Here is an 11,419-nt window from a genome sequence, read left to right as displayed (position 1 = left end):
CGGAAATTTTACAAAAATGGTTTTTAGTACAAAAATTATCTCGGCCCTCAAAAACGAACTATTTTTTTCCTTAAAGGAACGCAATGAACTATTTACGAACGATTTTTATGTGAAGGTCCCATTTAAGTATTCGAATGTCGAGGAAAAAACTTCACACACCTCAAAGCGACAGCTATTCTCCGAAATTGCGACTCTGTATGATCCGTTGGGTTTTATTGCCCCAATGGTTGTAAAAGCAAAAATATTAATGCGAGAAGTGTGGGCATTATCAAATGACAAAAACAATAAAAACAAATATGATTGGGATGATCGACTACCCAATGATATCATAGAAAAGTGGATGATTTTCAAAGCACGTGCAAAAGAAATTAATTCAATAAAATTACCACGTTGGTTGAAAACAAAAGCAGATTCAATTGTACAAATTCATGGTTTTTGCGACGCCAGCGGGAAAGCGTATGACGCATGTGTGTATGTTAGAGCAGTGAATGATCATGGTGAAATTACAGTGACACTTTTGGTAGCAAAAACCAAAAATTCTCCGGATCACACAATCCCAAAATTAGAGCTGTGCAGTGCAAATTTGTTAGCGAATTTAGTGAAAATGAATAGACAAGAATAAGCAATAAACAAAAATTGAAAAATGTAACGTGGTGTCACATTCCTGGTAAAATGAATCCAGCAGATTGTGCGTCACGAGGAATTTTTGGTGACGAATTAAAAAAACATACGTTGTGGTGGTCAGGTCCAGAATTTTTAAAGCAATCAATTGACTACGAAAACTATGCAAACACCGAGCATAGTACAGACATCGAAATGAAATCAAATGTCAATACATTGATCGCAACACAGTGTGAAAACATTTTACCGCGCGTATCGTGTTTGAAAAAGCTTCAGCGAATAATTGTTTATGTGACTCGCTTTGTTAACTGCATAAAGAAGCAAAATGTAAACAAAGGTCCAATTACAGCGAGAGAAGTGGAACAAGCAATGTTGAAAATCGTAAAAATAGCACAAAGTGATTTTTATCAAGAAGAAATAAATGCGATGCAATCGAATAAAAATATAAAAAAAGCAAGTTCGATTATCAGTTTAAGTGTGTTTTTGGATAAAAACGTTTTACGTGTTGGCGGACGAATAAAAAAAGATGCGATTCCGTTCGAAACTCGACATCCTATTTTACTAGGGGGTAGACACAATAGAGAATGAATGAATACCAATGAATTGTCATAATACCTATCTATTTTCAAATACGGCAATTACCTACTTATTTGAAGATTATTTGATCGGCTGAGAATAAAAGTGACTTTAAGTTTTTTTAAACCGTCTCCATCTTATGTAAATCCTGTACAAATTATGAGACACTTTTAAGATTTTTTCTGCTTAAAGTCGCTTTTATTACCAGCCGTACATTTGTTCTAAAAATGTGAATACCGTGATTACCAAATGTCAAATTGATATCGGTAATAAAGATTTCAAATTTTTTCCATTTCGTTTTAACATTCACCATTTCGAAATTTATTTTAATTTTTTCTGTTTTCTTTATGTTATTTTTATTAAAATTGTTTTTGCATTTATTAAACCAATTGAAATAATACACTTAATAGCGTTGAAAAAGTTTTTTAATATTTGGAAGATAATATTCATATATGCACATTGTGAGACGTTGCTGAATGCATTGACATTTCGTCTAAAACTGAGAATACCAAGAATACCAAGAATACCTTCAATTTCGGTGAATATCTCAAGTAATATTCCATGTGTCTACCCCCTAGCTATTTTAATTCCGAAGCACAGTGAAATCGCGAAATTAATAATACGTCAAGTGCATGAAGAAAATTTTCATTCTGGCCCAACACTAACCGAGTCAATCATTCGTAAAAAATATTGGATCGTGAATGGATCATCAGTGATTCGAAAACAACTAAAAAATTGTGTAAAGTGCAAAAAACATCGACCAAAACCAATGCACCAATTAATGGGTAATTTACCAAATGCCAGAACATCAATTGTTAGTAAACCTTTTACTAACACAATGGTGGACTTCACTGGAGCAGTATATATAAAGTTGGGAAAGTTACGAAGCAGCAAAATAGTCAAAGCGTACATTTCGATTTTTGTATGCATGTCAGTGAAAGCGGTGCATATTGAGTTGGTCAACGATTTAAGTGCAGAAGCATTTTTGGGCGCCTTGAGACGGTTCGTTGCAAGAAGAGGAGAGGTGAAAAATATATACAGCGACAATGCAACGAATTTCACGGCCTCCAACAGGATTCTACAAGATTTAAGCGAGAAGGAAAGAGATGAATTTGAAGAGAAAATTGCAAATGAACTGAGTCATAATGGTATAATGTGGCATTTCTCGCCACCAGGTGCTCCTCATTTCAACGGACTGGTTGAAGCAGGAGTGAACACAGTCAAAACGCATATGGTGAAGGCATTGGGTAACAATAGTCTAACTTTTGAAGAGATGACAACATTGTTAGCACAAGTGGAGGCGGCTATTAATTCGCGTCCATTAATTGCCTTACCATCAGATCCAAGTGACGAAATTTGTGCGCTTACGCCAGCACATTTTGTCTTTAACGCGTCGCCATCCGCATTGCCAGACGAAGATTTGATGGAAATAAAAACACGTTATTTAACCAGATGGAAAGTTGTACAAAAGGCGGTACAATAATTTTGGAAAAATTGGAGTGAAGTGTATTTGCACCAACTGCAAGTCAAAAACAAGTGGAAATTAGACCAGAAAGAAATAAGTGAAGAGGATATTGTGGTAATAAAAGACGAAAACCTGCCCGTAGCTCAATGGTTATTGGGTAGAATTGTACAAAAATATCCTGGAACCGACGGAAAAACTCGACATATTTTGCTCGAGACCGCACAATTTAAAGGCACATTTTCTTCAAATGTAAGTATTTTGAAAAAATTGTTGATTGATCTATTCACACGTTCACAGATAATAGATCATGGTTCGGCAACAGCTGATTCGGCAACTTCTGATTATGTGCGAGCAAAATATGTCGCAATTCGGGCATTTGAATTTTTTCTTCATTGGCTGGTGAACATTTTCGACGTGTTCCCGCAAAGTTTGTAAACGAATGAACGATTTTTCGCACATTCCACTCTTCTAAATTTCAGGGAAAAAATGAAAGTAAAGCTCAAAAAACAACCAATAATGAATCAAAAAAATAAAAATGTAAAAATTAAGAAAAAAAGTCACAGTAAAATGATGATTAATAAAAAAAAGCAAAATTACTTTTCGCATGTTTAATGTCTATAGTTGAAACACAAACACCTAATTGCCGGTTTTACAAATGTCAAAAAATAGTTGTCACATATATACAATCTGTCTGAAGTTGGCTCTCACAATACACAACTTGTAGGTTGGTGGCGCTAGGAGTAAGTTTTTTTGAGTGCTTGCTTTTGATATTCCTACCCGCTTATACGCGAAACTCCATCAAACAATGTAAACAACGGTAAAAAGGAACTGCCAAAAGCTGATAAACGGCAAATATTATCTCATTTGCCAATTGTCACAACATTGCTATTTGTTATAATAGCCGCAACCATGCCAGCAGTATCAAACGCTTCAACTGCATTGGAAAATCAGTTGGAAGATAAACGAACGTCATGCACACATCGGTATAAATATGTAGACGATTGCATATTTGAACCGATGGAATTAAAAACCAAAATATTGAACGAAAAAATTGTCAAAAGAGAAGAAAAAATTACCGCCGAAACGGATCACCTTAAAAAGCATTTCTTCATATACATCGTGGTAAATTTATTGTTTAACCTTTTCTTACATTCATTTTGTTGTTGTCTCAGAAAACGCAGTGATTATTACACAAGAAGGCAGATGAATAACCAGCGAAGAAGATCAAACAACCAAGCAAACGTAATTATTGAGATGGAACCACCTCCACCACCAACCAGCACCAAGGTTTTTGATTAATGAAAGAAAGGCAACATCAACACAAAAAATGGAACTTACGACTCGATTCGCTGACGCGTTATCTAATATTGATACGCATTATCAAATACAAAAAACAACAACATCAACGCAAACCAGTGGATAAATTTAATCATGAAATAGTTACATAGTAGCGTCAAATGAATTTAATTGTTTACATTTATTTTATTTGTTTTATTTCTCCTTCCTAATTTTTCAAATTGTTAAACATCAGTACACATATTATTTCGTGTGGGGGAGAATGTTCACCAGTGAACAAAGTTCATTCATACATATCAAATTCAATACATTTATAAAACATGCATTATTAATTGCTTACTTGAACTTTCGGCCCTTTATGTTCAAAATTAATTCAACATTAAAACAGTATATTTAATATCTTCAAAACGAAAGCACCGTGTTTTATTTATCGAACGATTAATTAATTAATTATTATTCTTTAGTTTGGATATCTATTTAAGTGATATTCAATATTGTTGATATATTTTCACGATGCCAGCTATTTTTGCGGTACAAAATTGACCCGTTTGAATGATTTGTCAATATTGAACATACTCTACACACATGGGGAAACAGAGATGGCGTTGTCGTAGCATGTAGCAAAATATATGTTTAACGCAATATTCGGCTTTACAACGCATAAATAAAGTCAAACCCATAATTAAATTTTACGGATTTGAACGAAGAAATATTTTTCCATCGTCTAGAATGAATGATCTAAAAAACATTTGCCGGTAAAAAAAATCGCTATCGTATAAGAAAGAAAATATGCTATACTTTGTTGAGATCGAATGCAAATTTGATTTGATGCTATTGAACATCGAGAGAAATCGCTCGCAAGACTCATTTTTTGTCAATATATTTTTACTGAATTTTGCACTTTTCGCCATTGTGTGCCATGATGTGTACAAACGGAATTGAAAGACATTCTAGCAGAAATCACTCAATCGCTTCAAATTTGTCTCCGTGTATGGTGGCTTATAATATATAAATAAACTATTTTTCTTTCGATTTTAAAATTCAAATTCTAAAGTGGTTTCCATTTGACTATTTACAAAGATTTTTCAACGACGGCCATCAAGTGTGAGTTAGAATTTCAATTGATTTCGAAGACCGATTCTGTCAACAGTCGAATATTTTTTTACCAACCCGTAATTTTTTCGAAATTTGGAGAACGAATTGTTGTTGAGATGGATCAGTTATGTAGAAATTTAAGCTTGATCATCGTTCAAAGAAAATGCACAACTGGTGCAAAGAAGCAATGGAATGGGTGGACTCTTGTAAGAATGATGGAGAAACACTTTGAGAAAAAGCGGAAAATTTAATCACAAGCATCTGATCTATCCCTATGCAATAGGGGCACGTTTATGTAACTCACCCTCCCCCACGTTCAACAAAATCAGAAGGAAATTTAAGACTTTTTGTTTGCTCTTTGTTTTTCAATTATTTGGACCTCCCTCAACTTCACAAACATCCCCGAATATGATCAACATCACGACAACTATCGAACGCTAAAGACCGCATTAAGTCAATTCGTCCAATTTCGGAACATTGCCGACGCGCTAAGACTTTCTTACATATTCAATGTGAATGAGTGTGTTTGTGTGTGTTTCAATATTGGAAAAAGATACTAAGTCGAAAATCCATAAATGAATTCAATACAGTTTTGTGAATTAATGGAGGCATGCGAGAGCTATTGGCTCGTTCAATGTGCAAAGGAAACCGTTCAGCAATCAAACTGAGTCTAAAAATGTAAGAATTGGTACAAATGATTCGCAATGCGAAATAGATAAGGAATTTGAAATGCAGAAAACCAAAAGTAAAGAACGGAAATCTCATGCACAGAAATTTTTGCGAGAAGCAGCCACGATTCGGGCAAAGGAAAGAGTGACTATATAAGAGAGGGAACAGCAAAAAAAAGAAGCAACAAACGGTAACAGTTCATTGAGAAGTGTATAGAAACACACAAAATGAAAAGCAATGTACGATCGGCAGAAAACACATTACCTCCGACTCTCTAACACACACATACATATTTTATTGACTAATGTTTTATTCCTGGCTCATGAAAGCTAATTTTTAATGGTATTGCACTATCATAGTGCTGCCACTACATTTTTTATACATTCACGAATTATGTGTGCATTTTAGGTTTTTTCGTATTCTCTCGTTTTTTTCTCCATCAAAGAACGGAGCAACATCTTGCGGAATGTCAGTTGGACCATTTTCCTGTGAGTTCATAAAGCTGTACTGTTGAAGTTTGGTTTGCACTTCTTCCTTACTTGTTCTTTTTTTTTTGCTCTTGCATGAAAGTTGTACTTTCAGCAAGTATGCACACGAATTGGGATTCAATGGAATCGTTCGTTGCTACTTTTTTTCACTCAACTCTCACTGTCTCTCGTTGTGTTTATTTTTTGATTCTTCGAATTTATTTAACAGCATCAAATCCTTTTGTGTAAAATGAAGGAAATGAGCGAAGAAACAAAATGCGTTTGAACATTCATTCATTCCTCCCCGGGTTCGTTGCTAAGTACAATGTGTATCATTATATTAACTGAACTTTTTTCGATGGAGGATAATGTTTGTTGTTCTGTCGTACGAAGTGAAAGAAAGATACATTGTTTTTTGGACGCCTACTCGCAAAATCAATGTGTATTACTTTTGTTACTATTTAAAGGAGCTGCGTAAAATCACGGTCTAAACAGCAATTTTTTAGAACCGACAACTTGTACTAAATATCAATACATTTTAAATAGAAGGACAGTGCCATCTAGTGGTTTAGTACTTCGTCTCAGTGCAAGTTCTAACCAGTAAAGTACCCAAAGTGTCACAAAAAGTTATCAATTTCACTTATATAGATCGACATAAAGTGCCGAAAAAATAAGTTTGTGAAAATAAAGGGTGCGCTATTGGGCTAGTAAGGGCAGGGGGCACCCCCCATTGTCCGGGGGCAGGGGTCAGAATAATATAAAAATGAACCCTTGCCCTCCGAATTATAGATGTCCCATTGATACTGATGTATCAACATATCTTAATACTTACTACTCACTAATGCTCTATTAACTATTATGACCAATCATAATACGCGTATCAACATGACTATTATGTATTAGGATCGATCATAATACGGCGTATTACAATGAGTATCAAGTATTATGATAAACAGTTGATACGAGTGTAAGCAATGAGACGCCCCCTAGAATATATTTTGGAACGCGCTCTTCAAACGTCGAATCTTTGACATTAACATAGTTACAGCAAAACACGCGGAATGAAATACTCTTGTACATCGTACACCAAAATATTAATTGTGTTTTATTCCCTTTTTTTTTTCTTGAAAAGTCTAAATAAAATTGATATCTAGTTCATCAAAAGCGGAAGTTTTATTTGTAATTTTTCGGACGGCTGTGTAGATTGAAGTTAAAAAAGGTGATATAAATAATTTCATCATACAAAGTGTTAGAACAACATTCACTATTCCTGACAAACGTAAATAGTTTTTCATTTTCATTTTTCTAGAACACATTGTAAAAATGGAAGAACAAACAAATTCAACAGAATCAGATGCATCAGATGCAACAAAATCAAATTTAGTTGAAAAGGGAGCTAGAGAGGAAGAGAAAGAAAATGAGAAAACTGTGGACTTTAAATTTAAAACACCAAAACACCGCAATTCAAGTGATGGAGGAGTTGAAAATATGCCTTTTAAGCGCATGAAATTTACTGATTTTCAAAACGTCAGTAATCGAATGTCAAAAATAATGGTGCCATTTACTTTTGGATATGATGGCAGTAAGAAAACCATACAACAATCTAAAATTGGAAGGCGTCGAATGAGCCAATGGAGTGTACAGAGTATACATGATGAAGATTCGGTTGTGGTCGATATGGTCCATCCCGAACCAGCTGTCGAAAATAAATCTCAAAAACTGGAAAATGAGAAAATTTCAACGTCTGAATCACTTAATGGCGTACATACTGAGCCAATTGAAGAAGTTAATTTGATTGAAGCTTCAACTGTTGTCAAATCACCTGATAAATCACAACCAAAAGCTGCGAGTATATTGTACAGAAGAAAGAGCGCACGTTTCTCTGCATCTGGCGATAATCTGGGCTCGCTTTTTATTGAATTGGATCGAAATAAAGATGTTGACATTGAGAGTACAATCGAAGAAAAATCAAACCATTTTGAATCGCCAGCTGAAGGTATTGAGAGTAGTAACAATCACTCGTTGCCACAAATTGATCATGATAAAACTGTATCACAAATCGAAGCTGAAGAAAATGGAGAAATATCGCAAAATAATCGACAGGAGAACGTGTCGGAACTTCTAACCAAACATCGAGATGATAATGTCAAATTATGGCAAACAAGAAATAAGTCGATCAGTGATCCATTATTTCACTGTTTTGATTTGGTCGAAAAATTAAACACAAATACAATCAAAGTGGCGTGTCTTCTGTGTGATCCAATGAAAGACCCATTAACCATCAAAGTTGGCAGCAATTCCAACTTAAAGGCACATTTGAAGAGAGTAAGTTTCTTTGATTTGGTGCTTTGATCAATTCTTTATTAAAAATAAATGAAAATGTTTTTTTTTAGATGCACACAAATCTCTACGAAGAATTGAAAAATGTTTACGATGATCAAAAAATGATAGAAACAGATGGTGAACGCAAGGCAAAAAGGGATGAAATACAGGATCTTATTCTGAAATTCGTTATAAAAGAGCGTCTACCGTTGCAAAAAGTCGAAAGTAAACATTTGAACCGTTTAATTGAATGTAAGCGCAAATTCGAAGCCTAAACTTAACTATTGAAAGTGGTTAAAATATTGAATTATTGATTTATTTTCCAGTCTGTTTGAATGGCAGAAGAGATGTGAACAAAAATAAAAATGATGAATCATCCAAGCCAACGTGTTTCCTTACGCGAAAGGTTGCCAGACAAAAAATCAGGGTATGTGCTAATATCTAATAAGCTGAAGAAAATAAAACTGAACAAAATGTGATAATTTTTCCCCTTTAATTTTACTATTTTCAGAATTTTTCTATTGAAAATCGAACACGTATAAAGGAACGATTGAAAGCAATAAAATTTATTAGTGCGACTTCGGATATTTGGTCTAGCAATAATCGATCCTATATTGCTGTCAGCACGCATTATATAAATACTGAAAAGGGAACAATTGAAACCGAATTCCTTGCTTCTCGAAGATTCCGTGGTAGCCATAACAATGAGGCAGTAGCCGAAATATTGAAATTAATTTTCAATGAATATGAAATCGCTGAAAAAGTTTTTTTCATAACTACCGATGGCGCAGGAGAATATAAATGTGCAATGGCTCGTTTTGGTGATAATTATAAATCTCTTATTCCACTATTGCATTTATCCGAAGGTGAAGATATTGACTATCATGCCGAACCCGATATCGATAGTGACAGCGATTCTGAAGAAGAGATTTCCGATTGTACATTGGCTGTTCCAGACTTTCAATGTGACGCCGCTGAGGCCAGCACTAGTGAAACGGGTTCACTTTTTATTGTCAAAGATATATTGAGTGGGGCGTTAGATGTTCAACTTCCTACACGCATAGATTGCAGTTCACATTTATTTGATAAAATTGGTAGCAAAGATTCATTTGATGCCGTCCTGGATGATACGTATTGTGATAAATATTCAAAAGTGATGGATAAACTGAATCTGATTTGGAATGTGACACAGTCGAGATTGAAAACTGAACTTTTCGAGAAATATACAGAATCCAAATTGGTTAAGCCTCATCGAATAAGATGGAACAAACTATATGATGCGGTTAGTACAGTCGTTGATATTATATTCAATTTATTCTGTTTAAATTAAGAAAAATCGAAAATGAAGTTTTCAAATTTTGTTTATGTTTCATTTGCAAGCAGATTGAACGCATATTAAGTATAAATGAAGTAAAGCTGAAAGCAGCGTGTACTGTAGTGACCATTCCAGTTTTGGATAAGGACGATTACACATTTCTCAATGAATATATGAAGGTGATTCAACCAATTGCTGAAGCTCTAAAAGCATTGGAAGGCAATCGAGATACCTTTGGTTCCTATCTGCCAACATTATTTGGTTTGAAATTTAAACTTGATGAGCTTAAAAAGACACGTTTAAAGTTCTGTAAACCATTACTTCAAAATGTCTGCGATGGTTTTTCTACTCGATTTTGCAATATGATGGATTTAAATAGTCCGAAATCAATACCGCTTTATATGGCTATGGTGACAAATCCAAGTTTTAAACTCAATTACTTGTCACATAATACTCCGATGTCCGTTTTGAAAAAAATACAAAATATGCTTTTAAAAGCAGCTGAAGAATTGGCAAATGATGAAAAAAATGATTCGCCTGAAGGAAACTGTACCGAACCAGCTACCATTGTCACTAATAAATTAGGTAAAATAATTATGAAAGTTCTTTTTACGGTATTAGTCATTACATTGATATTGATCTTATTTAAAAACATTTTTTTTACGTTCGTCATATATTCCGTTTCTTTAGCAACCTCTTTTCTAATTAAAAATGATGTCAGCAGCAAGTTTAAATCATCGATGAACATGAATTTCAATGTCGTTCGTGAGATAAACACATATTTGGGTTCACCATGCAATCATGAGTATGAATACTTGAATCAATATCCAAATATCAAACAGCTCTTTCTTAAATTCAATTGCATTCGATCATCCGAAGCCATTTGTGAAAGAATGTTCAGCTACGCAGGTCGACCATATTATCATATAAAATCATTGTTTGTGTGGGGATTTTCCTTTTTGTTGTGTCAATTTCGGTGGATTGTGGTTTTTTGAAATTGTTTTTTTTATATATATATATTTAGCAAATAATTTCAATTATTCTCTGTATATGATTTTAATTTTCATTTAACATAAATAATTCATAAGCAGCAACTAATAATTTGGGTTATTCTATTTAGGAATGATATTCACGGATAAGCGCCGAAAAATGACAGACGATTTGTTCGAGAGTCTATTACTTCTTCACATGAACAATTGGGAGTAAAAATGTACAAAGAAAGTTGAATCGTATACGAGAAAAGTTGTTTTGAAAACTGGACTTTTCCCAAATTTTTTGGTGTATTTTGAGAGAATTTTCTGCAACCGAAAAAAAATATTTAAATATTTAAAAAAATACTGAACATATTTTTCATTTAACTAAATATTTCATTAAAAGACCAAAGATATGATAAAAGCCTTCATACGGTATTCTGTAAAATATCTTCCGAATAAAATGCAGTTTATTAAAAAAATAATTCAATACGATTTAAAATAAAAAAAATCCGCTTATGTTTTGGTTTAATTTATTGAATATGCTCTTCATTTGAATTCATTAAGCTGTCCATTTTAATTTAATCACTTTTTACTCTTATTTCTCTTACTATTTTTAACC

At 33.8% G+C, this 11,419-nt stretch overlaps 2 protein-coding genes across 4 annotated transcripts; both read left to right on the top strand.

The window, feature by feature from the left end:
• The first annotated feature begins 2,035 nt into the window (after positions 1-2,035).
• Positions 2,036-2,680, top strand: LOC116346288. The gene has a single exon (XM_031776234.1). The coding sequence runs from the start codon at positions 2,036-2,038 to the stop codon at positions 2,678-2,680; it is 645 nt and encodes a 214-aa protein (XP_031632094.1).
• A 4,576-nt stretch (positions 2,681-7,256) lies between these two features.
• On the top strand, positions 7,257-11,184 carry LOC116346286. Of its 3 annotated transcripts, none has more exons than XM_031776233.1 (8): positions 7,257-7,408; positions 7,499-8,514; positions 8,583-8,763; positions 8,838-8,938; positions 9,023-9,793; positions 9,895-10,411; positions 10,517-10,631; positions 10,947-11,184. In XM_031776233.1, exons 2-8 carry the CDS (start codon positions 7,513-7,515, stop codon positions 10,963-10,965), a joined length of 2,706 nt encoding a protein of 901 aa, XP_031632093.1. In that variant the 5' UTR covers positions 7,257-7,408; positions 7,499-7,512; the 3' UTR covers positions 10,966-11,184. The 3 variants fall into 3 exon arrangements, with proteins under 3 accessions (XP_031632093.1, XP_031632092.1, XP_031632091.1); XM_031776232.1 differs by having other exon boundaries at positions 10,517-10,735; XM_031776231.1 differs by having other exon boundaries at positions 10,517-11,184.
• Positions 11,185-11,419: the final 235 nt, after the last annotated feature.

The sequence above is a fragment of the Contarinia nasturtii genome, unplaced genomic scaffold (assembly GCF_009176525.2).
Source record: "Contarinia nasturtii isolate CC-2019 unplaced genomic scaffold, AAFC_CNas_1.1 Cnas_scaffold_1497, whole genome shotgun sequence".
In the NCBI taxonomy this organism is placed as follows: domain Eukaryota; kingdom Metazoa; phylum Arthropoda; class Insecta; order Diptera; family Cecidomyiidae; genus Contarinia; species Contarinia nasturtii.
The sequence above is the reverse complement of the archived record's forward strand: the minus strand, read 5'-3'. Positions and strand labels throughout refer to the sequence as shown.

What these genes read in the sequence shown, in the direction of transcription:
- LOC116346288 (XM_031776234.1), top strand. Translation starts at nt 2,036, where the DNA reads ATGGTGGACTTCACTGGAGCAGTATATATAAAGTTGGGAAAGTTACGA.
- LOC116346286 (XM_031776232.1), top strand. Translation starts at nt 7,513, where the DNA reads ATGGAAGAACAAACAAATTCAACAGAATCAGATGCATCAGATGCAACA. An exon ending in TTTGAACCGTTTAATTGAAT is followed by an intron (nt 8,764 to 8,837) that starts GTAAGCGCAAAT and finishes TTTATTTTCCAG; the next exon opens with TCTGTTTGAATGGCAGAAGA. An exon ending in TTGCCAGACAAAAAATCAGG is followed by an intron (nt 8,939 to 9,022) that starts GTATGTGCTAAT and finishes TACTATTTTCAG; the next exon opens with AATTTTTCTATTGAAAATCG.